General features: G+C 42.5%; 1 protein-coding gene across 3 annotated transcripts; it reads left to right on the top strand.

Annotated features, from left to right (window-relative positions):
• Nucleotides 1-590: 590 nt before the first annotated feature.
• On the top strand, nucleotides 591-26364 carry A1CF (APOBEC1 complementation factor). 3 transcript variants are annotated; one of them, XM_061373806.1, is made up of 12 exons: nucleotides 591-731; nucleotides 7275-7418; nucleotides 8772-8906; nucleotides 9096-9226; nucleotides 10285-10523; nucleotides 13167-13331; nucleotides 16454-16551; nucleotides 17450-17720; nucleotides 19196-19380; nucleotides 21628-21764; nucleotides 22404-22537; nucleotides 24921-26364. In XM_061373806.1, the coding sequence occupies exons 2-12, from the start codon at nucleotides 7320-7322 to the stop codon at nucleotides 25070-25072; spliced, it is 1746 nt and encodes a 581-aa protein (XP_061229790.1). In that variant the 5' UTR covers nucleotides 591-731; nucleotides 7275-7319; the 3' UTR covers nucleotides 25073-26364. The 3 variants fall into 3 exon arrangements, with proteins under 3 accessions (XP_061229790.1, XP_061229789.1, XP_061229791.1); XM_061373805.1 differs by having other exon boundaries at nucleotides 19172-19380; XM_061373807.1 differs by lacking the exon at nucleotides 7275-7418 and having other exon boundaries at nucleotides 613-731; nucleotides 19172-19380.
• The last annotated feature ends 1324 nt before the right edge of the window (nucleotides 26365-27688 follow it).

The raw sequence follows: 27688 nt of genomic DNA, 5'->3' as shown, positions 1-27688 counted from the left end.
GACAAAACACTGTGACATCCATTTCAGATACTATTAGGGTCCAGACAGATTTTAGCCAAGGCAAACATTCAATTCTGCTGCTGTGTCAACAGATGCAACATGATAATCTGAGGACCACAGTATCGGATGCTCAGAGATTGACAAATCCAGAAGCCACCCATCACAGAGATTCATGGCCACTGAATTTATTTGCAGCCTTTTCCAGGTGCAACAAATCATCCTCAAAACCTGCGCTGACTTTCCTCCCTGCAAGTATATTCAGTCTTTGCTCAGACATGTTTTCATAGCAAATCTTGCAAATGTGCCATTTGCAGGCTACATGCATGAAGGCCACCAGTGAGAGGGATTTCTCACTCCTGCCATTTTAATCCAGTAAGCCAAAACCTTCTGTTGAAGCCAGGATGGGCACATGGCTGTGTCCCTTCTCCCAGCATTTCTACTGGGGGCAGCAGCAGCAATTGGGATGGATCAGCTGGGAATGCCTTCAGCACAGAGCGAACAAACCAGTGCCATCGGAGCAGCAGTGACCCAGCTATCTGGTCAAAGGCCTGCAGGGAGCTGGGAGATAGAGCAGGTTAACGTTTAACCTGCAGGGACTGTAAAAAAGCCCCACGGCTGCTGAACCTTTGGAGTTTGATATGATGATTAGGGAATAACCGGAGTGACACGTCGCAAACTCTCCATAATCAAGGAGACCTTTTTCCTGGGTGGTGATCTCCAAAATTGCTCAGGTACGTGCCCGCTCATCCTATCCCAAGGTCTGGGGCACAGGGACTGGGGCCTCTGTAAAACAGGGCTTTTGGCTGGGATGGGAAAGGAGCAGCTCCATCATGTGCCTTCCCCCCGATGGTGCCCCACCATCAAATTCATGCCTCAAGTGCTGCTGGGCACCAGTGAGGTCAGAAAGGGAAGGCCAGGACCCCCCTGCACCATGTAGCTGGACCCATGCGCCAGCACAGTCCTGCACAACCTCGCTTTGTTTTTTTGATGGGCAAAATGGAGAGAGAAGGGCCCACTGGGGGGCCTCAGAGTAATTTCTGCGAATTGGCAACAGCAAGGAGCTGTTTTTACTTCTTTTCCCATGCTGATTGCCAGCAGTTGCCAGAAAAGCAAAGCCAGAAAAGGTGGAGGGGGGAGGAGGGGTTTTCCCTGTGATAATTCAATCTTGATTTGTTAAAGCACAACTTTCTACAGCTAATCATTAGAGATCTTTCCAGCCAACTTCTTATTTGCAACTTCTTCTCTTTGCAAAAGGTTGGTCTCCGTTTCAAAGGCAGTTACTGCTCCAAAGAAAAACCTCTCAATTTTCTCTAATCTATTCAAAATAGTAGGCTTTCTGCCCAATACATTATGCTTCTCTTAAGCTATTTTCCTTTTGCAAAATAAGAGGCTCGGGTGGGAGCAGGCACGGGAGGAAGGTTGGCTTCAAAGCATCCAGCACGTGATGCAACAAATAAAAGGGGGCGGAGGGAGGCTGGGCTCAGCATCAGGTACCCTTCATCCTCACAGAGGGCTTTCAGGGGCATGTTGTGTGTATTTGATAACACAGCTGCAAAAGCCATGTGCAAGAGGACAGGTATTTCAAAGAGAGAAGCAGCTTCCATAGCAAAAGAGGCTAAGAAAAACGATTGCCAGTTTATACGTAAACTGTTTTTTCCAGGGTTCATGTACTGCAAAGTGTGTGGCACTTTTCCATTACCTTGAATTTATTTTGCTTTAATGCAAAAACCTGCGGGGTTCCCACTTTGTGTGGGACCACCTGTGCTGGAAAAAAACCTGTACCCTGGAAAGCAAAGGGACTAAAACCTCGTGCTGCATTGTTCAATCAGACTCCATCCCACAGTATGTCTCACCCCAGCAAAGAGCTGGTGGCAGCTCATGAAGCTTCAAGTGTCTGTTTTTAGGAAGGATAGGAAGAGTGCTTCATGATATATATATATGAACATATATTGTATAGAGCCTGGAGAGAGGAAAAAAATCCCAAACGCTTAAAACCTTGAAAAGCAAGTAAATAACCTAAAGGAAAATAGTTTCTCTAATAACAACCTATTTGGGTTACTAAAGGGAAAGAATGAATGTACTATCCATTTCTTAAAAAGGCTGTTATTCTTTGAAGGAGCGGTTCCACAGGGTCAGGGCGTTTTAGCAGTGCAAAACAGCCTTCATGAAATGTGTCCAAGTGTCTCAATACATTCAAACACAAAGGTGTATTGATCTGCACAGGATAAACATGTTTTTGTTATCTCGTTCATGGAAACAGTAACCAGGTTTCCCCGAAAGGGCTGCAAAGGGGCAGGCTCAGGGTGCAAAAGCGGTGGAGGAAGAGAACAGGGTCTGGCTGCAAATATCACCTTTCCTCTTTCAAACCTGGTATTCTGTGATTCCATGATTCCTCTCAACAAAAATCCTGGCACAGATTCAAGGGAGACATTCCTTGAATGGGGGAACAGATTCCCTCTTTTCCAATCAAATAACCTAAAGGCAAAGTAAAATCCACATTTTGGAGGTAAAAGGCTCTGGATTCATCTTGCTCCTGGATGGATGGAGCAAACCTATATGATCTGTCTGCAGCAGCTGGCAAGGAAACCATGTGTAGAAATAGTCATGGAGAGGTGAAGCAGTATTATGAGTTTATTTCTTGTCAATATGGGGTTTGCTAGGCATAAAAGTACTTTTCCTTGCCTTGGTGTTTTAGAGTTTTAATAGACACCTATAATAAATGGGAGTTTTCAATGGAGAGGAAAAAAAATTGATGATATGATTTAAGATAAAAGCAGTACCTTCCTTTTCTAATGGCACAGGATTCTAAATTCTGGGACCATGATAACTCGGTAGTATTGTTTAAAATTTAGTTGAAAATGAGCTAACATAGCTGGGCAGTTTGCACCTCTGAAAGTCCTAATCTCAATGTAAACATCTGAATAAAATGCAACCACTACCTTTTTTATTTTCTTTTTAGCATAATGGTAATTTTTAAAAGCAAGCAACCTAAGGGTCAGGCCCCTGAAAATCACTGAATTCCAAAGCAATTCTTTCTGCGTGGCTGTTGGTTTGGTTTTTTGTGTTTTTTTTTTTTCTTAAATAGTGTTAATAATACTGCCTTAATTTGCCCCAGTCATTCACACTTTCAAAGAGCAGCCATAGAAGGGGAGTTTTCCCCCTGTGAGGGTGGATCTGCTAATCGATTAATGGCCCAGGGAACAAAGAGGGAGAGAAAGTTATCATGTTTCCCCAGGTTCTGTGATACCAGCTCTCCTCCCTTAACAAGAAATAAAAACAGCCCAGCATGCCAGCACCACTGCAAGGACTGAGGCTGATTGCTGGAATAAGGGCAAAATGCTGAAATCACACCAGTTTCAGAAACAAACTATCCCACTGTGACTTGTATTCTGGAAATAGTCTGTATGCAGTGATGGATATGGACCCTTGGGTAGCAGAGATGGGCAAGCGCCCTGTCCAAAAAGGACATGTCCTCAGGCCAAGGGAGATAGAAGAGAAGGGGAAGAAAAGAATTGCTTGGAAAATTGGAGTCTAGGAAGCCTGTTTTACTGTGTTTGGGATTTCTTGTGTTGGGATTTATACGTTTTTAAAAAAAGAAGTATGATTTCTGCTTCCATCCCAACTGATGGAGGAACTCTCTCTAGCAACAAGGCTCAGAAATTAGCTGTGAATGACTCAGAGCTTGTAATTAGCAGGAAGGTCCTAATTTCTGAGAGTGGCGCTACAAGCCAGATCCGGGTAGTGCATTGGGTCACCCACATGTGTGTCCAAGCCCTGACTGTGCAGTGTTGTCCAGCCCTGGCTTCCGATGCTCCTCCTGAATCAGGAGCAGAGCCTTGCAGAGTAACTCAGGCTGGAGATTCCCTACAGGGTACCCACCCCTCTAGGGTGGGAGTCTCCAGCTGGACAAACACCACAGCTTCATCAGCCTGCAGAGGGCCATGGTCCAGGCAAGCCGGGGCATCCTTGGGGATAGGGAAACTCTCCCACTTGCACGGGGAAGAGCTGTTTCCTTGGGGAAGGCTGGACTTTCTTCAAAGTCAGCAGCATGTGGAAGCACTGCTCAAAGATTAAGGCCAGATCATTATTAACACGCACCCTGAGAGAATGGCAACCAATTTTTCTGGCTCTCTCAAAAAATGCATGGAAGTTCTCCAACACTGGTGTTGCAGTGCCTGTGTTTAATACCTTGTGTAACCCTGAATGGTCTTGAGCTCTTATTCCTAGCAGATAGCTTGCACATATCCTGGAGTAAGTACACCAGTGTCTAGACATTCTGGTCTGGAGCCTAGAAAGTTTACAGGATGCCTTACGAGAAGAGCTTGCCTGGTCTTATCTAATAAAGCAGAAGCCAAAGAGGAATACTGTTCCTACTGTAAATGCATCAGCCAAAGAGATGCTCTACTCCATCCATCCCCCATCCCGACAGCTTGTGCTCACTCAGTGTGAAACCATTACATGGAGTGAGTTGTTACTGGAAATTACTTTTTCCTGGAGGAGAGGTAAGGAGATTTTGATATTTAAGGGTCCACAGGCAAATGCATTCAAAGCAGCAACGGCTGAGACACCCAGCCCCTAGGAAGTGCAGTATGAAACCAAGCAGTTTTCAGGGGAGGAGAAGTGGGGGGGGAGGGGGGAAACAAGAGTTTTACACTATTCATCTAACTAGGTCACGGCTGGGGACAGACTGGAAACCTCAGCCATGACTGGAAAGCCACCGAGGCTTGCATGGCTGCACTCCAGCTGCTTTCCCAGCATGAAGAGGCGATGCTGCTGGCACAGGGCAATGTGCCTGCTGTCTGCAGGCAGCCCACTGCTTGCCTCTGCTCTGACACCTGAGGTAACATCCCTGTTGGGAAGGATGACAGAAAAGAAAAAGATTAGGAAATCTGAGGTGGTGAATATTAGAGATACCTGCACAGGCAGCCATCCCCTTTTGTCCCACCTCTGTCCCAGCCTTCAGGTACATGAGGATAGGCTCAAATCCAGATATAAGGGCTAACAGAGACTTGCAGACCATTGTGCATCAAGTGCTACAATTTGATTCCTCAAATCCCTGATGAAACCAGATGAAGCAAAAGCAAAATATAAGAAGCCAAATTCACAGTATGACAGAGTTTTCCTCACTAGGGTGCATTTAAGTTGTTTCTGCCCAGGCAGGGAAGGATGCAAAACCGATTTGGATATTAATTGGGGTTTTTTGAACAACTGCTTTTTTCCTTCTTAAGCAGCCTGGAAAATAATCCAGGTCATTTTTGCACAGCAGTGTGTTAATCCTGCCCCATGCTGTGCTGAACTCCAGCTCTGGAGGAGTCAGCAGGCACAGAAACCACAAGCAACACCTGTGTTCTGCTGCCACCCTCAGCAAGGGCAAAATAAAACAACAGTCGGGCTCCAGCTGCTGCAGAAAACACTCACTTTGTAATTAAACAGAAGAGAGGTATTGCGTTGGACAGTCAACCTTCCAGCCCCTGCACGCTGGTAATAATTGAAACACTGGAGAACCTGGGAGCACAGAAAACAAATAAATAAATAGATAGGCAGATAAATAAATAAATATCAGAAGGGTCTCACAAACCTCAGCAATAAATAGCTAAAATATCTGGCATTACAGAGATGTCTCTATTTCCAGGTATTTAGGTTGCAGTCTCTAGAGCGCAGTGCGGCAGAGCCCAAGTGACACAAGGCTGAGATCCTCCGAGCACCTGGGTTCATGCCCCTTTTTTGGCAATGAGAATAATCCATCTATTTAAATTTAAAACACCTGTTTACAGATTCCAGAGTACAAAGCACAGAGCAAGTAATGTCCAAAGGCAAAGTGGGCAGCGTCAAACCTTAGCTCTTCTCCCAGTGAACCCCAAAAGCAGCATGTGCTAATAAAAGATTTTTGTATTAAACAGACAGTTATTGGAAAAGGCTTTTTTTCTGTTATTTCCATAGCATCATGGCACGCACAGAAAATGTACTGTAGCTGATATATTGCACTTCTTTATCTGCATTCCTTTATTGGCAATGCTCATGTTATCTGCTATAAGAAACCTGCTATACAGGGAGATTGTTTAAAGTCATCTCCCCTGAATTTGGCACTAACTCAACGTGCAGCCACAGCAACTCATCCTCCTTCCACTTTTCTGTCATACTGTGTCTGCTCCTCCAGATTTCCTTTCTCTCCTTCCCATCACCACCACCACAGTCCCACGCACTTCCCAGTCCCTGTGCAATGAGGGGTCCTGGGTTGCTCTGTTCCCCCCATCCCCATTACACCCAACCTGGCCCATTTTGTCCCTGTTTTCTCCCCAACGAATCCTGGGAGTTATTGCCTTCTGTTGCATTTAAGTTTGTACAACTGAACGCAAGGTAAGGCAAAACCAATCATTTCAATTACATGATTTAGCATTTTCCTACTATGAAGTTCTTGGTCCTACCAGCCCTCAGCACATGCCCTGGCTACAAGGACCCAAGGAGACTAAAATTGCCCTTACTTTTGCTCTGCATCTGCCCATCAACACAAGTCCTCAAGCTCAACATTGCACCTGCAGACCCTGTTTCAATGCCTGGCTCATACAAATGGGTTTTGGACAAGCTCAAAGCTCAGCATGCAGGAAAAATAGGGCAGCTTGAAATTATAGGTAGTCTGTCTTATAAATGCCCCTTTGCCAGTGTGTAACCCAATTCAGATTCATATTTCAGCTTTATGGTGTTTTCAATCCAATAAACAAAATAAAAAAACCCATACCTTTATTTAGACATGACCTAAAGCTACAGCTCTGAATCAAAACGCCTGAACCCAAGGTTGTCCTAGCTCTGATCCTAGATACAGACATGAAGTTGTCCCATGTTCTTGATTTTAAAAAAACAGACCAAATCTGGCCCTCGGTCTTGTTTCTAATGAAGTGCCAGACCTGTCTTGTACAAGGTTCCCTTCCCAGCTTCAGCAGGATCTAATGGCATAAAGGACTCATCATCACGTACTCAGCACAAGATTAGGCATCTTACATGCTTCCCTCCTAAGACACATACAATGACATGTTACAATATCCCTCTGCATCTCACTGAAGTGCTGTCTAAAATCTGACTGCAGGTTTAAATGCTACTTATTTTCACGCAACATGAGGCAGATATTTTTGCTGTTTTCATGGTCTGCGATGTTTTGATTTCTTTTTATCTCAAAATAACTGATTCAGGAAGAGTGATCCTGTTAACTCTCTCAGGAGGGTGGACTTTCTCCTTGTAGCTGTATTAATTTATTTAATTTATCTTAAATTTGATTGCAGTGAGCACTCCTAATTAACCTGATTTTTTGCTGATAATCATTCACAATGGAATCAAATCACAAATCCGGGGATGGATTGACCGGCACACAGAAAGAAGCCGCTCTCCGTGCATTAATTCAGCGAACGGGATATAATTTGATCCAGGTAGGAACTGGTTGTCATGTCCTTTCGTGTGCAGTGTCTGGCTTCATCCTGAAGTGATGCATTGCATCAGAGGCTTGAGCAATGAAGCTGTACACATAAAGTGCTTCTTGTGCATTCTTCTCTCCATTTTTCTCTAACATATCTGCTTCACATAGCTACAAGAAGTAGATGCTATCTTCTATGAAGCATGATCTTATTCCTCCAGGAATTCTTTGCCAGATGCCAAATTACGATAAGGGCAGTAAAAAACCACCCCTGAGCACTGCTAAGCATTGGGAAAGACTGGGATAGCTGTCTTAAAGCCATGGCTGCAGTAGTAGTAGAGCAAAGAAAACACACTGAAGACAGTTTCAGGAAAGAGTAGGTCCAGAGTTGGTTATAGAAGTCCAGCACCTCGCTACCAGATCTGCCTTCATGTACAAGTGCATGTGAGGCAGGCAGGTGCCTCACTTGCCCAAACACCAAAGATTTGCTCCCAGTTTAGTCTTCAAGGTCTCCAAGTGCAAAGCCTCCCCTGGTTAGTGTGGTAGAGAGTGGGCATGCCCTTCAAAAGCCATCTAAAGAAGTCTTTGTCAGTTAGCATGACAAAAACGAGCTAATTTTTTGAAAGTGTTGGACACTGATATGACCATGGAAGAAGTTACTGAAAACACTGAATATTAGTCAGGTGGCTGCCTTGAACTTTGTCTTGCTTTGCATAGCACTAGAGGGCACAACAGCCCAAAGCAAAAACTGAGACTCCTGGGAAAAAGCATTTTCCTATAGCCCTTAATTCTTTGTGCATCCGAGGACCAGGACAGCAGCTGGGTTTGTTGTCCCTTAGGAGGCTTTCTGTTGTACTTGACTCAGAAGATAACCAACTTCTCCGTATCTTGTATTTACTGTGGCTTTCTTTATCTTCGGTTTTTCATACTTTCATTTCTGGCTATAGCAGTCCACAACTGACACACAGGACACAGAGATTCACCTCCCATAGCCAAGAAAACCTACATTTCCTAAGGAGGTATTTGACTGTCTCTGCCTTGGACAAGTAGCAATTGCAGAGCATACATTGATGCACATACCTTAGCAAAACTCATCTAGTACAAACCAGGCCTTTCTCTAGTACATCATCAACATACTAACTGGGTTAACATAGCCTTTCAGTACAGATATGGCAGTGGGGCATCAATGCACACTACATTATCTCTGTTGAGTCTGTAAAGAGTTGCTCCTTGAAGGGAAAGAGGACATCTGCTTCCAGCCCACCGGTAACAGAGCGTGTCTAAACCATCGTTCCCTGGGAAGGGGTTGGTTACATCTACATTTAAAAACCTATATCTTAATTGTTCTTTTTTTTTTCCTTCATGGCAGGAAAATGGGCAGAGGAAATACGGAGGCCCACCTCCTGGCTGGGATGGCCCTCCACCAGAGAGGGGGTGTGAGATCTTTATTGGGAAACTGCCCCGAGACCTCTTTGAGGATGAACTTATACCACTATGTGAAAAAGTAAGACTTTATGGCCAGTAGCTGTATTGCAGCAGTTAGTAATGATCAAACCTGCATTTCAAGGCTAAACTGGAGATTATTTGGCCCACACTACTCAGTGGAGCTTTGGCATGATATAACCAAGGAAGCACCCAGTCTTGTTTAAACACCTCCCCTCTTGCTAACAAACCTTTATCTTGCTATTTACAGATTGGCAAAATCTATGAAATGAGAATGATGATGGACTTTAATGGCAACAACAGGGGCTATGCCTTTGTGACCTTCTCAAATAAACAGGAGGCAAAGAATGCAATAAAGCAACTCAATAATTATGAAATTAGGTAAGCATGAGAAAAACCTTCACATTGACTTTAAATCATATGTACTAATCTATTTTGCTATGTAAGGCATATTTTCCCTTGTAGCCCAGAGGAAGATTATTTAAATACCTAAGCTTTATGAAAAAAAAATATAAAAGAAGAGGGATCTTTCAGGACATTGGAAAAATATTTTGCTTTAGATCAAATTAACTTTTGCCTAATCACTGCTGTTTATTTCATGTTCCCTTTTGCGCTGTTTTTTGTTGATTTTATTCCTATTCATAGTCTCCCTCACAACCTATACTGCAGATATGTTCTGGGAGACAGACTGATAACAAAAAATGGTGAAATAGGATGGAAACCAACTGGCAAAATAATGACATTGCCCAATAGATAGGAACAGAAAAAGCTCTCATATTTGTGACTAAAATTTGAGAACAAAACACCCAGAAATCAACAACATATGGGCCTATCAATATGTTTTGGTTTGATTTCAACCACATTTAATGGGTTTTTTTCCAGTTCAAAGTATGACTAGTAGATGCTTTTGCCTAAAAACATTTAGAGATAAACCATTCTGTCAATTTTATAGCTTTTGCTTTGTTTTTATAAAGGAAAATAGGTTGTGAATTGCTTTACCAGCAACCCTAAGTATGAGCAGGTCACAAGGCACACAGTGGGAGTGAAAACATGATTTGTATCAGAGGCTGGATGGTCTTAAAGAATAGGCTTCATCCACTTCCTCTGCTTACTTCCCTTGTTCCTAAGACTCCTCTAAAGAAGTTTTTAACTTCTTAAGATCTGCAAGAAATGCTTGGACCATGGAAAGGTGAGCAAAGTGAATGTAAGGAAAGTTTTACTGTGCTGCCTTACTTCACATTTATCACAGTGGCAGCCTCCACATTAGCTTTTGCACTACAAAGACTACTTAAATATCCTGAGCAACATATGCCACAGAAGTAGGCGGCCTTCTGTTTGACCTTGTGTTCTGGGACAAGATAGGGGGTATTTTCTTTTTTTTCTTCTCTTTGAGAACTGATCCTGACTCCTGACAAACCAGCAATGTTTTTTATACTCAGGAACGGGCGTCTCCTTGGAGTCTGTGCCAGCGTGGACAACTGCCGCCTGTTTGTGGGAGGGATCCCCAAAACCAAGAAGAGGGAGGAAATTTTAGCAGAGATGAAGAAAGTCACAGACGGAGTCGTGGACGTGATTGTCTACCCTAGTGCGGCTGATAAAACCAAAAATCGGGGCTTTGCTTTTGTGGAATATGAAAGCCATCGAGCAGCAGCCATGGCCAGGAGAAAACTGCTGCCAGGTTAGTACAGATGGTGAGGGGCTGACTTCACATCAGTGATCACCTATGTATATATTGCACTGAAGTGAGACTGAAGTCTCCAGAAGACCCAGGTACCCAAGGAACACTACTGGGTTTTTTCCTTTCAGCTGCTAGAGACCAAGCAAGGAGGGAGCCCAATACACCACAGCTGTCTGATGGAGTCACCCTGGTTCTGGAGGGGCAGCGTGAGCCATTCACTACAAATCCTGATGCAACACCATGGTCATTATACATGGTCTTTATTTAGGAGCTTGAATTTATGAAAAGTATAGCTAGATGGACTTAGCTGTGTGTATCCATACAGCTCTGTTGTAGAATGTGCATTATCCTGTAGTTATCTTGGGTTATATGCAAAATATAGCCTAAGTTATAGCCTCTTGGAGAGAACTACTGTGGAAAGCACCCACAAACATATTCAGTCTTGAGAATATATTGAGGATGCTCCTGAAAATGGATATTTTCATGTGGGAAGAAAACTTCAAATGAGGAATTGCTTTAGGATTTAAACAGTATAAAGAATAAGTATACGCAATTTAGAGCTGGGGAACATTCAAAGTGAAGCAGAGAGAGGTTTGGCAGGTGTTAGAAGAAGGAGTCACTTAACCTTAAGTGCATTTGCAGTGATTTCAGCAATTTTCTCATGCTTTCTTGATCTTGGCAGCTCCTGCACTACTTTGTCAAACCCAGATCAGTTGTTGATGGAAAAAAACAATAAACCTCCTGTTTTCTGTTTTGAGACTTGCTCATAACCAGCCAACCTTATTTCGTTCTTTTTATACAACAGCCCGTGAAACATCCTGAGTAATGTAAATCTTTTTTTCTTATTGTAAGAAACTGAGCATAACCATGAGCACTGAATATGCTTAGCTATTGTGGGATATCTCACACTGACTATTTTTCCTTTTATTCTGGGTTTTCTGCATCAGTTTAGCATCTCCTTGATTACAAAAAACATTCGGCTGGTTTGTGCTTCAACATAACTTTTCCATAGTTTCTATATCGAGAATGAAGGAAGGCACGAGCACAGCCACAGCTGCTGATGACAGCCTTGAGGGAGCAGAGCACTTGAAATTCTGAGCAAAGCCAGTGAGAGAGATGGAATAAACATGTAGCACTGAACAGAGATGTGCAATGTGCTAGTGATTTCCAATTTAGGGACATCTCAGTAAACATTTGGGGGAATTTCAATGGCCTGAGCAGGAGCCAGAGTCCTCTCATATTGCAAACATACAGGAGGAACCAGAAAGAAGTTTCAAGCCAGAACCAAATGTGTTTCCAGCCAATGCATCGGATGATTGTGAGGTTGAATATCGTTATCAAGATGCTTCCTTTATTCTGAACTCATTGCTCTTTAAGGGCTCTTTGTAGAAGAGACAGAAAAGCTCAAAGACAAAGATGTTTTTGTTAAAAACTTTGTCCTGTCTCCAGGTTAAACAAGAGGGTGGAGGAAGACTGGGTTTTAGCAAGAGGCTAGTGCAGGCACTCGCTCCTTGCTGCAAGTCAACCAGGTCATTATTTCCATTATTGAACAGAAAATGGCAATTCAGAAAGGGGCAGATGGCCTTTCATTTCACCTGCCTGCCATTAGCAGCAATCTCTCCATTTCTGGTCATTAACAGCGCAAGTCAGACTGAGCAATGTTGAAAGCTGAACATCAGTTCAACTTGGTGCCACAAATTGCAGCTTGTTCATGAGCCTTCTTAGCAGGGAGCAGCTTCTCTCTATTTAGTTTGATAATTTTCACTTCAAACATAGAAAAACAGGACTCCAAATTCTATCCTCACCCTCTAATTTTCTCTATCATGAGAAAAATCCCTTCTCAAATGGGTTATCCAAGCGGAGATGCAAGATTGGATGACTCTTTACAGCTCTCAAGAAACATTTTGCAGGATTAGAATTTTCCCTCTACCAGCATAGGCATCCCCAGGTTTCTTCCAGGTTTTAGCATAAAAGATCAGAGGAAAAAACAAACAAACAAAAAAACCACCCTACAGAAAGACCCACTTGCTCTTTGAGGCACATTTGCAGAAGAGGCAGTTTTACTTAATTATTTGGAAGGAGCATCTAGCACTTGCTGCTAAGACACACCCATACCCCGTTTTATGCCTTGCTGCTTTCTAAGTCTCTTGTTTATACTACTTCTGCCACAGCTTCACCCAGCAGGGACCACATGACCTCAAATACTTGCACACAGAGACACCCTTGCTTTTCCAATGTCATTTCATCCAGCTGAGACTACTGGTTTCCTTTCCTGTTATCTAGGGAATTAAACTTTTGCAGACAAGAGGGATTTTTATAAGTTCATTCAAATATTTTCCTTTAGAGAGCACTCCAGGGAACACGGAATGTTGAGTGAATTATGTCATATTTTCACTTCTGAAATTCTGGATGCTGCATTTCTGCAGGCATATAGTTATTAGTGGGAATATGTTCAAAGTGTGACCATCTGCTTTTGGAAATGAGTTAACAAAGCAGCCGTGCTTTGAGCTAGAAAGGCTTCTTTTGGTCCTGTCTGCAAAACTGGCCTATTCTGCTGTTCATACTGCATGTTAAATTAGTCTTTGAGCAGAAGTAAAAGGAACCAAATCCTGTTTGACACTGACAATGCTAATTCCTTTAAAGGAAGGATCCAGTTGTGGGGACACCCTATTGCAGTTGACTGGGCAGAACCTGAAGTGGAGGTGGATGAGGACACCATGTCATCTGTAAAAATTCTATATGTGAGGAATCTCATGCTCTCAACCACTGAAGAGACCATAGAAAAGGAGTTCAACAACATCAAACCAGGTAGGAACCCACTGACATTAAATAAGTACTGCTACTGCTAATGGAAATATATCTCCATTCATAAAATGTAAAAGGGAGAGATAAAAATGGTCTTCATGTGTAATGCCACAAAAATAGTCATTATGCTGAAGGCTCTCGCCCAACATGCGCATCATATAATCCCGTTAAGGCTGCCTAATTTACAGCTAACAACACTACTAACCTTTTTAGGATGATTGGTAACTGGAAGAGGTCCAAAATGCTGCATGGGGATGCTAGCATCACAAAAATGGTTTTGAACCTTTTCAGTCTTTCTTAGAGAGTTGGTGAAACAGCTTGGTGATTTCAGCATTCTTCTATAGCAAAGGATGATGACAGAAATACAAATGTGTTTTATATAATCTATATAAATTCTGAATTCTAACATTTTCATACAAAACCCCACACATTCTTCTGTGATTTTTTAATAACTAGTGCTTATCATTTAATGCAGAGTTTGACAATAAGCCTTCATGGCATATATTACATACACTTACATACACTTAGGGTGAGATTTTTCAAAAAGGAAGCAGATTTGCTGGGAACAAACCTACTGCTTTCAAGGGAGAATTTATGCCTGAGTTGCTCCAGCATTAGGAAATTCCTCCCCAAAACAACAATGTAAAAATAACCTATTTCTGCATCTCTCCAGGCCACACAGTCCATTAGGCATTAGTAACTTATACTTGGCAATGTGAAATTGCCTTTCATCTTATTCCCACTAACTACTTTCTATTATTATTTTAAAATACACCACAGAGTTTCATTTTTCCTTCATTAGCTGTTCATTTTTGCACTATATATTTCTTTTTCTGTACTAGGCTGCAATGCAAGAGACTTTATTGAGTTTCCTTATGTGTCTCTTCTGTCCTTCTAGTGTTTCTGGCTAATACTTTAAATCACCATAGAATCACAGAATCATAAAATACTTAGGGTTGGAAAGGACCTTAAGATCACCTAGCTCCAACCCCCCTGCCATGGGCAGGGACACCTCACACTAGACCATGTCACCCACCATCAAGCTGTTTGAGATCCCATTTTACCCAGGGGTTAAATACGGATCCTGACACTATCTTAACTGTTTACTTCTTTTATTTGCCCAGTTTTGCTCCTGAGCACTGAACTGCTCAGACTCCCCAGAAACACATTTTATGCCCCTTTGATACGTCAGTAGCAGTCATCTGCTTTGCTCCTAAGACAAGTTTTCTAGTACAACAGCAGATCAGCATCATCATTAATTTTCACTTTATCATTTCACTTCTCATGCTGGAAATTATTTTTGTTTTTCAGAGAACTTCATTGTGGATAAAATCAGGGATGCCTTTTTTAAAGCTGTGCTGTGCATTCAAACAAATGTGCATTAGAGCAGCGAAACCTGAGTTTTAGAGAGAGAAATGCAATTTAAGTCACAATGAGATTACAGTCAAAAAAGTTAGCAAGGATCTGAAAAGATTCATTTCCACACACTGGTTATCCGCCTTACTCATTGTGCTATATTTCAGTAGCGCTTGCCTGAAGTGTGCATTTGATCCAAGGCATTAAGAAGCTGTTCTGATAACAACACGTTGCTTTGCCCCAGCAGAGGCAGAAGCAGGGAAGAGCAAGATTTTTGGCTGAGGAGAGGATCGGTAACACAGGGCTCTCTCAAGGTGGCAAAAGGGGGATTTTCAAAACACAGAGAGTTCATTAAAGCCTTGCCTTGTAAACAAGGCATCAGCATATAATTCCCATAACTTCAGGCTTAGAAAATCACCATCCAATCCCAGAAGGAAATGAAATGCTGCTTACTGTTCCGGTGTCGTTTCAAAGATGTGCAAGCTGCTCAGGTTATAGGCTGGAACAGACTTCATTTAGCCCACTGGAGCTCCTAATAACTCCCCCTGAACTCCAAAGAAATATATCTTCTCCTTCAGTTATTTAAGTAAGTGCTTTATGCAGCAATATGACATTTCCATGTGCACCTGTTCAGCTTTAAAGTGTAAGAAGACAACAGAAGAGTTCAGCATCCCTTAGCCATATATCCAAAGTATGTATTTGGGGTGTTACAGCTTTGGTGGCTGGGTTGGTTGACAGTGTGCTTCCCAACCAATAGGAGCATGGAAGATGAACACTTAGAAAAAGCAGACATCTAAAGCTTGTGACCATGGGGAATAGGACTAGCATGGTCATTCTGAAGACAAACTTATTAGTGTTGTATATCTCAGTGATAAGAAGTTCTTAGGAGCAGAGCAAATGACAATGGAAAGCTGTAGAGGATGGATATAGAAGAGAATAAGAAACCATTTACATCTGAATTATTTTGATTAATCACAGAAGTATAAGAAAGAATCAGGCTGAAGACACCAGGGTGGGGGTCTCCAGCCCAATCCCACTGCCTGCGGGGCCAACATCGCAGGTGCACTAGGCTGATTTAGGCTGTGTCCAAGCAAATCAAGACAACTCTGAGAAGGTGGATCCCCCACCACCTGGAGGCCTGTCCAAGGGATGCCCCATTCACATGGGAAAGGCTGTTTTTCAGGGCCAGCCCTGGGGCTCCATCAGTCCCACCCAATCCACATGATTGGGGCTGCTCTTTCACAGGTAGGACTGGGTGCTCATTCTTGCTGAACATCCTGAGTAGATGACTAAGAGCCTCCTTGTTTTATGGCAGAAGCATCAGCTTTCCTGAAGCTGCCTGTAACTACTATGCACAATGCAACAACAAAACCATGGAGATAGGGATAACAAGGTGACATTACCTGTAGCTCACCAAATCCTGTGCTGTCGCATGTCCTGCTCAGCCATCGGGTTTGTCACAGAAGGGGGACACAGGACCAAAATTAACATCCAATAGAGCATTTTGGAAAAAAACACTCCAGTTTAATTGGAAACTTATTGGTGTCTGACTCAAACTATTTCTATTTTGCCTTGAAATACTGTAACCATTATATATTTACTTTTACCATGGCAAATACAACCTTACAGGTAAGAAGACACTCTCCTCTTGTTCTCTTACCCTTGGTCAGCCTTTGCTGAAGGACTCCTAACTCACCACAGTTGCTCTTCCAGATCTGTATTTTCTACCTGATACCCATTTCCAGCTAATATTCTGACATTTTCTACAGGTGCAGTAGAGAGAGTAAAGAAAATTAGAGACTACGCCTTTGTGCACTTTAACAAAAGAGAATATGCAGTGGAAGCTATGAAAGCCTTGAATGGGAAGGTAAAGCTGCTGTAAATGCTAATTTGTGGGGTTTATGTGCAGTTTATTATACACAGTTGAAACAAACCTGCCTGGTTTATTAGCTACAAAAACATCCTGAAGATGTTAGTGCTATTTTCTCTTTGCAGGCTGCCTTTATACACTTGAATCCATTTTTCAGCATCTCTGATGTACACAAACTGTTCGTTTTGGCTTCTTACATCTTGCATTTGTGTTAAATGTTTGCCAAGCTCAGATTGTAGTTCACTGCTCAGGAAAAAAAAAAAAAAGAAAAAAAAAAAAAGAAAAAAAAAAAAGCAGAGCCAAAGCTGAAACAAGCACTAGCAAATGAGGGGTTACGGGATCCTTTGGTGCACACTCACATCCTTGTTCCATGTCTGCCAACAAAAACACTCCCAGGACAGCTTGTGAATGGCAAAGTGGGACAAACAAGGTCAACCCAAAACATCTGCTCCAAATTCAGATGTGGATTTGCAAGGGGATTGCTGTATTTAGTACTTTTGCACTGCATGTAATTCGTGGCACTCTAATGCAAAAGCTGTTCCCAGAGAAGTGTTAACCCTGCTCCTATTTTTACTGCTACTTCTATTCTCCATAGGAGCACATACAATCTCAGTGACTGACATGCTACTTTGCAGAGAATTGAAGCCTTTTGAAAGGCTTCATAACTGTGCTAATTCAGCTTTCCTGGCTGGGGTCAGGGTTGGGTGTTCTCAACATATTAAGCTTACCCAGCCAGAGCCTTCTTCCAAACATGAGAGGGAGATTTTTTGCTTTTTTGGGTAGTTTTCTCCGTCTTCCAATCCCATTAGCAAGCCATGCAGGGAAACTGCCTCCCTAGGCAGGATAACCCCTGTGCACTTTGGAGACTTACACTTGTGCTTCTCCTGGCATGAAGGTGGTGGATGGGTCCCCAATTGAGGTGACGTTAGCCAAACCTGTTGACAAAGACAGCTATATCAGATACACCAGGGGCACAGGCGGCAGAGGCACCATGCTACAAGGAGAATACACCTACGCCTTCGGACACGTGTACGACCCCGCCACCGCCTACCTGGGTGCCCCAGTTTTCTACGCACCCCAAGCCTATGCAGCTATCCCCAACCTTCACTTCCCCACCACCAAGGGGCTCAGCAACAGGAGCATCATCCGGCCCCCATCCATTCGAGGTAACTGCCGTATACTCAGCTCTAGCAAAATATCTCCTCTGGGACTTGGGTGGCTGCTCCCTAGACTCCTGTTGAGGGCGTTGGCTTTGACCTGGATGCTGGACCCCTTTCAGAGCACAGTTTTTGGGCTCTGTACTTGCCAAAGGTGTGGTGATCTTTCAATAGACTAAGCAGGGATTGAAGAAAATAAACATTTTCCTGGAGTAAGCCTGAAAGAGCCTCCATGTTGCCCTCGATCCAGTGAAAATAAACTACAAATCCTCCTGGTTTTACCCCAGCAGGAAAGACCAAACAAAATAATTTTCCTTTCTCCCCTTCAGAGCAGAGTCTGTAACCTGCCCTAACACAGCTCTCCTCGGCTTCTTTGCTTTGAAGGCGACAGGGAAAGTTTTACCAGTCCTGGTGTTTTCTGACCCAAAACCCTTCCAAGGAGATCACATTGCCCTGATGCAGAGTAGGGAACCAGCACTGAAATCAAGAAAACCATTCATCATGTGCTCTGGGAGACGGACTTCTTTTTAGGGCGATCATTAACCTAATAATAAGCAGTCTGTGAAAACAGAGTATTTCTGAAAGCTACTGGGGCTCTGCCTTTGATCTCGAGCAACAGCACCTGAGACCAAATCAAATACTCACACCTTGGTACCCCCAAATCAAATGCAATTGTAGGAGTCACTTGGTAAGTGGAGAAGTAAGCTTGGGGGCTAGAATAAATAGATCTGCCTATTTGATCTTCCTTTCAGAGATGATGCCTGTGACAGTCAGCTTGTGTCCACAGGCTAAAGGGCTGGTCTCATGGCAGCCTGGAGCCCTGCATGGCACGCCAGTAGGGCTGGCAAGGACCATGCCAACAGTTTTTCCTTCTTACAAAGGAAGGGGACAGGGAAGCATGCTGCCAGCCATGTTTTTGCTCACGCAGGTGAAACCAGCTTCTGTGAAGGTTGCACTGGGAAAGGTGCAGATGTGATCACCCACCAGATCTTAAAGCCTCCACACACTACCAAGTACAGCTCCCCTAGAAAAAACAGGAGTGTAATGAACGCATGGAGGGAAAAAGATTTTGGTTAATATAAGCTAGGATTGTATAAACTCTGAATTCTTCAAGAAAGTGAAATTATACCGGCTGTGGCAAGCGATGACAACTGTCCCCTCTCAGCCTTTCAACTACAAATCGGAATATAAAGGTGTCAGAAAATCAAAACTTACCAGAGAAGATGGGTCAGAAAGAATCAGGGCCCTCACTACAAAGAAACCCTCACTTGCCCAAGCAGACAAGCCCAAAAAGAAAGGGTGTAAATGTCAAGCCTGGGTTATTCCATCAGCAGGCTATGGGGGTGTCTTGGCCATCACTTCCCAAACTTAGCAAGTGGGGCTAACTTTTCCATTTCAGCAAGAATCAGGGCAATTTTTCCTGCAATTTGATTCAGTTTAATGCCTTCTTACATTCCTAGAAATTTACATGAATGTACCTGTAGGGGCTGCGGGAGTTAGAGGACTGGGAGGTCGAGGCTACCTGGCGTACACGGGCCTGGGCCGCGGATACCAGCTCAAAGGAGAAAAGAGGGGAGAGGATAAGCTCTACGACCTTTTGCCAGGAATGGAGCTCACACCAATGAACCATGTCACGCTAAAGCCCCAAGGGATCAAACTCGCTCCTCAGGTACGTGCATAAAATAGGGTGTCAATATCCCAGCCAGCGGTTGTCTTTGCCCAAAATGCTTTTGGGAAAATGTCTCCCTGCTTGAATCTACACTGGGGACCAATAACTAAATCAATTCTTGCATCATTAAAAAGGCAAAATACAACTAGATGTCTCTTGCAATACCCACCCACCTCACTGAAGAAGAGTGTTCCCTCTTCCTCAGAGGAGAGTTTTCATTAATACCCACAGGTGTAAGATGAAATTTAACTGTGGCTGTTGCTCCATAAAAGCACTGAGGGTAAGGAAATTCTCACACAAAATGGGTTTGATAAATAAGATGCTCTTCTTGGAGCCTCACAAAAGAACAAATGTGCATATATAGAAAAACAATGTATGTCCTAAGATCATTTATGGGGAAAGAGATGTTGACTTGCCTGCACAACCCAGCCCCAGGCAAAAACTCTGCTTGCTCAAGGAGACTTTCGATGTGGTTGTGTGTGCAGGGCTGGCATTCAGATGGATGGTTGAGGGCTGAAGAAAACAAATCCAGAACAAAATCACTCTTACACCATCCAAAGCAATAAGAGAAACTAAGCTTAGCCTGAATTTTGAAGCATATCTTTGCCTATTAACACTTTAATTGCCACAGCATTTGGTTTGTCAAAGTCAATGAAAACATCCTTTTCTCTCCCAGAAAAGTGGGAAGTGTTTGTCTCCACCCTGCAAAATTTCAGTTCCCTTACTCTATCAGCATATGAGGGCTGAAAGAGCCTAAGTGGTGCTGCACTGCCTAAGAGCAGGTAAAATTCATTTTTATCTCTTCCTATACATGAAAACTCCCACTGGGTGTATTTAAAATAGTGCAGTAACAGCAACAGGCACTTGCAGCACTAGTTTCTGGGGGCACATTTTCCCAGTTGCTGAGCTATCTGATCCCCCACTGCTACTGTTGCACAACAGCAGATCTTATACAGCCACAGCTGGCTTCACAACAGCCTCATTAATTGGACAGCCTCATTATTACCTGTCAACTTGGTCAAGCTCTCCCATCTGCTACACTAAGACCATTTCAACAGCATCTTTGAATGATAGGTTTTATTCCTGCTGCCTATATGAGATGCTTGGAGTTAATAAGCAGACCTGCCTTACTGATGATTTAAATGTTGACATTACAGTATAAATACAACATCCATATAAAGGTGTTGGGACAGCAGCAAACAATAGTTGCCATAGTCAAGAAACATAATAAACTAGTTTACTTACAATACAAAGCACTAAATTTCAGTTGGAGCTACAATTATGAAATTAAAAACAGCACTGAAATTTAAATTTCACATTTTTATTTTAGACAAAATTAAGTGTAAATTTTAAATAGGGCAGACCACAGAAAGACAGGGGCTGGAGGCACCCAGCGTCTCTGGTCCGACTCAGCTGGCAGCATGGGCAATGTCACAAATCCCCAAACCCAACATCTTCTCAGCTAAGTGACAGGCCTGGTGGAGCTGCTTGAAAAAAATAACTGGTTTAAGCATCACTCACAGGAATACCATGCTGTGCTCAAACCCATTTTGGACAGCACGTGCCCGGAGGGTTAAAAAAGAAATACAAAGCCAAAGCAAGAGTGTTTCCGGACAGTGATTCCCAATTACCATAGAATAAGCTGTGCTAAGGCTAAAGGCAACATGGTTCAGCATTTCTTTCTCAGACTCAGAGCAGAAATGAATTACTGAAACCAGTATAATTAATTGGATGAAAACACAGCCCTTTTAATTTTTTTTCTTTTTCCTTTATTCTTTTTCTTTTTGATTTTTTTTTCATTAAAAAAAAGAACCACAAAAAGTCCCCAACTATTTGGGCTTTTCATGCACTATAACCCACTAAGCCAGGGGGGCAACAGAGCAGTGAAGATGAATGCAATCCTATTTTTTCAGCACTATTAAGTAGAAGTACACAGACAGAGTTACTGGGGAGAATCCAAAGAAAACCAAACCAATAACAGAATAAACCAGCTAACCAGCAAAAGGACAAAAATATATAAAGTATAAAACATTTATTTAGGTGAATCTTATACTGCAAGATGAATGTAAAAATATCCCGTCTGACATTTATTTTGTATTTTTTTCCTAAACCATTGAGGAAGTCACTACAACACCCCTGAAAACCCTCTGGGGGGAAGGAAGGAGACCAGCATAGGGACTGGAGCTTGGTGAGAAAGCTACTGCACAGCAATTAACCTGAGAAAAAAATCCCTTTTCTCCGTTCTAGATCTTGGAAGAAATCTGCCAGAAAAACAACTGGGGACAGCCTGTTTACCAGCTCCACTCTGCAATTGGCCAAGACCAAAGACAACTCTTCCTATACAAAATCACCATCCCAGCACTCGCCAGCCAAAACCCCACCATGTATGTAACTGTCTGAGGTTTCCTGGGTTTTAGGATGGCATTTTGTCTATAATCTCTCCTCAAAATACAATTTCAGAAGTCTCCATTTCCTTTTTTTTTATATATGCATTAGGGAGAAAAGCATCCACAAACTAAATGGACTCATAGTGATGTATGCCAGAGTTGGTGTTCTCTATCTGATGGTGCAAAGATTACAGAAAGCCAGAAATAATAATAACAATAAGAAGAAAAGGGCACTTTTTAATACAAAAAATCAAGCATATGATAGCTCTTGTAGGAAAAAAAAAAGCAGCTTGAAGGAACATGCTGATAATTTGGCTCGAAATATGATTCTAAGCATTTCTGACCTGTAACATTGTTTGCTGTGCATTTTAAAGAACAGCTCAGACCTCAACAGGCTTTCATTTGGACTGAAAATGCACAACATGCTCTGAAAGGATGTCATATCCATAATAAGACCCAGGGCCAATAAACTCAGCAAAAAAACAGGACTACTACAAGGAGAGTACTTTTGTTAATGCATCAGCACAGTAAAATAATGCTGCCATTTAATATGTGGGATGCCATGAGTGGATCAAAACATCTTGCGGGAAAGTCCTAGAGAAAAAAAACCAAGCTAACATTTTGCTGTACTCACAGACATCCCTTCACACCGCCCAAGCTCAGTGCCTATGTTGATGAAGCCAAAACCTACGCAGCAGAATACACCCTTCAGACACTGGGGATTCCCATGGAGGGAGCAGAAGTGCCTTCTGTAGCACCACCTTTTCCAGGTATGGGAAGGTCTGTAAAGCAAAGGTCTCGTGGAATATTTTTCCTGCTGCTTCCTTGTGGATGTCAAAAATGAACCTGGTTTGGGCCACTGAGGACAGACATTGTTGTGTTCCCCGACATACCTCTGCCTTGACTCGTGTTTATTACTTATGCATATGACATCTTTATTGCCTATATTAGTAATTTACCTCAGGACTACCCAAACTGCAGTGTACATGCCATAGAGCAACTCAGGCTGGAGGCACTGGTGTCGACGTCTGTGGTCTACCAGTGCCCCAGATACTGCAGGTTGCTTGGTTGGCAGTGTCCAAGGACAGGGATCCCCCACCACTCGGGGCCCCATCCCATGTATGCAGGTCCCCTCTCTCCTTCCAGTTTGTGGATGCCTCCCTTAAACTGAAAGCCCCAGACAGGATGCAGAAACCAGAACCGATGTCCCTGGTCCAACAACTGGGATGAGTCCCTCCCCTGGACCTGCTGGTTTCAGTCCGGCTGATGCCACCCAGGATGGAGTAGATCTTCTTCCCTGTAAAGATGCACGGTTGATTGATTGATTCATGGTCAATCCATCCTTGCCCAGCACTCGTAGCTCCTTTTGAACCAACACTTTTGATTTCATCAGCCAAAGGAATGATGCAACCGTGGAAGTTAGGATCTGGTCCTAGCTCTCACACCCCCACTGGAAGGATTTTTTTCCATTTGGGGAATTCATACTCAACAGCTCTTGCAACTGAAAAAAAACCAGCTTTGGAAGTCATGGAAAACACAGGCTGGGAGCAGGAATACAGCTCACAGTCATTATATTTACTGTGCTCTTCAGCACAACAGTTTTTCTGATGTAGTGGAAGCAACTCATGCCAAACTGCACATGAGGAGCGCATTAGTCAGTACTACTGAGCTGTTTGGAGTGTCTCAAGGATGGATTAAAAAAAGAAAACAACAAAAAAACCCAACTATCCGGCTTCCTGCCACAGGAGTCCGCAAAAGCCACAGAAAAATCAATTTGTCTGGGTTTGTTCAGGCTTCCGCAGCGTGGAAACCAAATGGGCTCTTCATTGAATACAGTCTCCATTTATTGCTTAATTATAATCTCTCCTTTTTCTTTCATCCACCCTTATTTATTTGTCTTGGAAACTCAACAAATTGACATACTCTAAAGTTTCTGCTTGTAACACACACTGGTCCTTGACAAGGGCTTGCTGAAGCCCTGCTCAGCTCAGGCCATGCCAGGTAGCAGATCATTTCTCTTATGATGGTGACAGATATGCTTTAAAACTAGTCTAATGGAAAGTGCCCCTGCCCACGCATGATCTTTAAGATCCCTTCCAACCCAGACCACTCTGTGATTCTATGAAATGACAGATTTCTCATTTCTCTGTCAAAATCTTAAGGTGAGTTTTTCTGATGGAAAAAAAAAAAAACCACAAAAACCAAAAAAGATACTTCAAGTGGCCACTCAAATTATAGTGAATTTCTCATGTTTTCCCCTAAAGTAACACTTCAACAAAGCAACATGTTCTCAGTGCCCCCCAGTGTCTCCATTCTCCCTACTGAGAGGACTTTGGCTCTGACTGACTTTGAGTTGATCCCATTGCCCAGCTGGTCAGTGGGAGATGCAGTTTGACAGCAGAATGTGGTCCAGCAGAGCCAATGGGTAAACCAGCTCCTCTTCCCAAATTTGGGCTTCACCGTAATTCTTGATACTTTCACAAAAATCACATTGTGGTCTGCTCAACAAGCTGCTTTACCCTGCTTTCAGGCAAACCAACCCCAAGCAATGTTTGTTTTCCCAGTGATTCATTTTGAATCAGCAAAGCTAACATTTTCCCATGGAAAATTTGGAAGTGTTGAAACCACATTTTCCATTAGGGAAAAAAAAAAAAAAAAGTCCAGTTTACTAAATATTTTCTCCCTGGTATTGCATAGAGGGAGTTTCCCTCCCTTCTAATGGGGCTCTTCTAAATTGCATGTGTTTTGACTACGAATGGTATCAGAGCCACATTTTCACTATGAAAACTAGACAGATTTCCCCTGTATTACTTCATTCTTTTGCGTTCCTCACATCATGCATGGGAGGATGAGTATTTCTTAGCTCAGAAATAACTGGAGCCTAAGGAAAGAATATTTAACAGAGAGGTGATTTTTTTAAGCAGCGTGTTTAGCAGAAAATAGGTACGAAAATGTATTAACTTTCCATCTTTTTTATTACCGCTAACATAGAGAAAAAACACGTCAGAAATGACCTATTTCATTTAATTAGAATTTTCCCATTAACAAACTCATCACTCCCTAGGTCGCTCCCATTGACAGCAAAATCTTCCCACCAAAAACTGTCAGGCAATGGTGAATTTTGAACGTCTTTTCCCCTCTTTTCCTCTACAGGATATACCATTGCTAATGCAGCTGCGACCGTCACAGCCACTCAGCTCAAGCAAGCAGTGACTATGGGACAAGATTTAGCAACATACGCAGCCTACGAAGCCTACCCCGCTTTCGCAGTTGCTGCGCGCAGTGATGGCTATGGAGCATTTTAATCCTGTCTTTAATCAAATTCCCTTAAATTAAGCACAGGCAGAAAACAAATCTCAGTCTGGTAATTCTTAAACCCTCATGATTTTAAACTAATCTGTTGCCTAAAGTTAGTCAGAATGTCTTTTCTGTAGTTCTTTAGTTTTAGGATACTAGGGGGAAAAGAAGAAAAGAAAAAAAAAAGGAGAAAAATCACTCAAAATCAGATTTTCATGTTATAAAGCAGAATATCAGCCCAGAAAATGCATGGTTCTCAGATGTGTGCATATACATACATATATATATGCATATATACATAGAGTCCATTGTGTATGTGTTTACAAGCAACAACCTGTGCTGAAAACAGTCCCACGGACGTTGTGTCCTGAGACAGGGGAAGGATGGTGTGTCTCCAGGAAGCCCCTCTGAGCATCAGGAGTTCTCCATTCACCCCAAAATTTCTCAAGCCAGGCAGAGGAATGAGTAAAAGCAAAGATTGCCCTTTGGCCATTTGGAGGTTTCCAGTTTGCCTCTTAGTGCCTCTGAGCATCCTGTGCCACCAGTGCTACAGGGATGCGTTCAGACATCTCAAGCACCTTTTAAACTCATTTTGGCATAGCCAAGGAAAAAAGACTATCATAAATGTGTCTGCCCACCTCTAACAGGCTAGTCTGCATGCTCTTGAATTCTAATTAGATTTTTAAATCAGGAGGAAAGCATTCAGCAGAGCTTTCCCTCTTACTTTGCTACTTCCCAGCCATACCCACAAGTCACAAAACAGCAAGTAACAGTGTATTTTTCCCAGCTCCTATCAAATGGCACTTTCAGTGAAAGACAGGAAAACTTTTAGGACTATTAAGGTTGAGGACCAGAAAAATACTTATCACTGGGGCCAGTTCTCTACTTAATTAGAGCACAAGAGGCCACAGCCAAGTAGTAAAAGGCACCTCCACAAGAATTAAATTATATACAGGGAACCTTTTTGACAGGATAGAAAGAGGCTTGCCTGGCTGTAAGTGATGCTTTACACATTAAAGCAAGGCTTCTGGTTGCTGCAATTCTTGCAAAACTTAGTTTAGTGGAAAAGGGTTCATGTCAAGTAAAGGTACCTCTTATTTTGGAGAACACCAGTAAGCATCCTTTAGGTTACAGCAGGAAGGCATTATCTGTTCTTTTTTGCCATCAGATTGAGGCAGGAGTAATAATGCTCTATAGATATAGGGGAAACCCAGTGTTAGAAAAATACTGCAGACAGCTGAATCCTGTCTAATATATCCTATAAAGTAATGCACACTAAGAAAACTTTAATCTACTCAGTTTAGGGGGAGAATTTGCAACGAGGTTGATGATGCCCATTGATTCCAACAGATCTGGCCCCACATTTTTCATCCACTCTAAAATGTGTAACATAACACTGCACAAGCCATTTCATGCGGAGCTTTTCCCGTGCATCCCCAAAGCTGTAAAAAGCACAATGGTCCATGAAAAGGTGTTGACCGCCAAGAGGTACGGTTTTTGTATTCTCATGCTTTGGCTGACTTGATTTCACTAGGAATGGAACAAAAACACATAAGCTGTATACTTTGTAGTCCTTTTAGACCCTTTCTATTTATAAAGTAGCTCAATAAGGTGATCCTAAAGCCCTCTGTGGTTGCTGTTCAGTATGCTTGCCATTACAGAAAAAGACAAACCTGTCTTTTTCAGGGCAAAATAGCTGAGAGTGTTATGAGTATGGCTTTATTTTCTCTTCTATGTCTTTTAAGTAGTGTTTGACTGCCAATGAGTTAACATATCCATGTGTCTTTCTCTCTCTAAAAGACTACCATTGGCAGAAAGTGTTTCTCACTTTCCATGTTCGGTAACTTTAGTCTGCTTTTTCAGCTATTTATGTAAGTTGAGAAAGATGTCAAAGAAAAGGCCAAGAAGCAGTATTAAAAAGTGTGTGCATGAAGCACTTATTTTTGTACGCATAGTACAATATTTGTATAGAGTTTTAACACTATGAAGTGTAGTGAAAAATCACACTATCCATTTACTGGACAATGATCATGTATGTTTAAAAAGAATGAAGTGGAAATGGTATCTCAATCATCCATTACAAGGAAATTATAACCTTAAGTTCTGTGAAGCAAGTCTGTAATTCTAGAGTAATCCAAGGACATTAACTGGACTTTGAAATATCATTAAAACTTTTTAAACAAACATACATGCCTCAGTCCTTTTATACCCCAAGTTTCATCTGAAAGGGTCATCCAGTGCATGGTAAATAAGAGCATACTTTGCTCTCTAGGGATCGATTTGAGGTCAAACAGGCAAGGTGACAAGCTGCTCAACAATGCTGAGTGTTTTCAACATGCACTTTGGTGACACTTGGCATACATACACATCAGAAAATTAGCAATGTTAGACTTCTACAATTTTAAGTAGAAATAAAGGGGTTAGGGTTTTTTCCACCACCTGTTTGGTCAACATTTATTTATCTGTTGATGCTGCAGGAATCACTTTTGTTATAAATTTATTTAAGTGGTAATACCTTTGCTCCTCATCTGATCCCAATGAAGATGTCTTGAGGGTGATACCAACAGTGAGACAGCAACGTGCAGAAATAATGGTGTAGATGGGGCTATACATGATTTAGGGCT

This window comes from Neopsephotus bourkii, unplaced genomic scaffold, assembly GCF_033783945.1.
Source record: "Neopsephotus bourkii isolate Nb327-2 ecotype Australia unplaced genomic scaffold, CSIRO-AGI_Nbou_v1 NB_1634, whole genome shotgun sequence".
Taxonomy (NCBI): domain Eukaryota; kingdom Metazoa; phylum Chordata; class Aves; order Psittaciformes; family Psittacidae; genus Neopsephotus; species Neopsephotus bourkii.
Note: the sequence above shows the minus strand (reverse complement) of the source record. Positions and strands in the feature narration are given on the sequence as shown.

Coding starts and splice junctions, on each gene's coding strand:
- A1CF (XM_061373805.1), top strand. CDS start 7,320: ATGGAATCAAATCACAAATCCGGGGATGGATTGACCGGCACACAGAAA. Junction 8,907..9,095: donor TTATACCACTATGTGAAAAA/GTAAGACTTTAT, acceptor TGCTATTTACAG/ATTGGCAAAATCTATGAAAT. Junction 10,524..13,166: donor CAGGAGAAAACTGCTGCCAG/GTTAGTACAGAT, acceptor ATTCCTTTAAAG/GAAGGATCCAGTTGTGGGGA.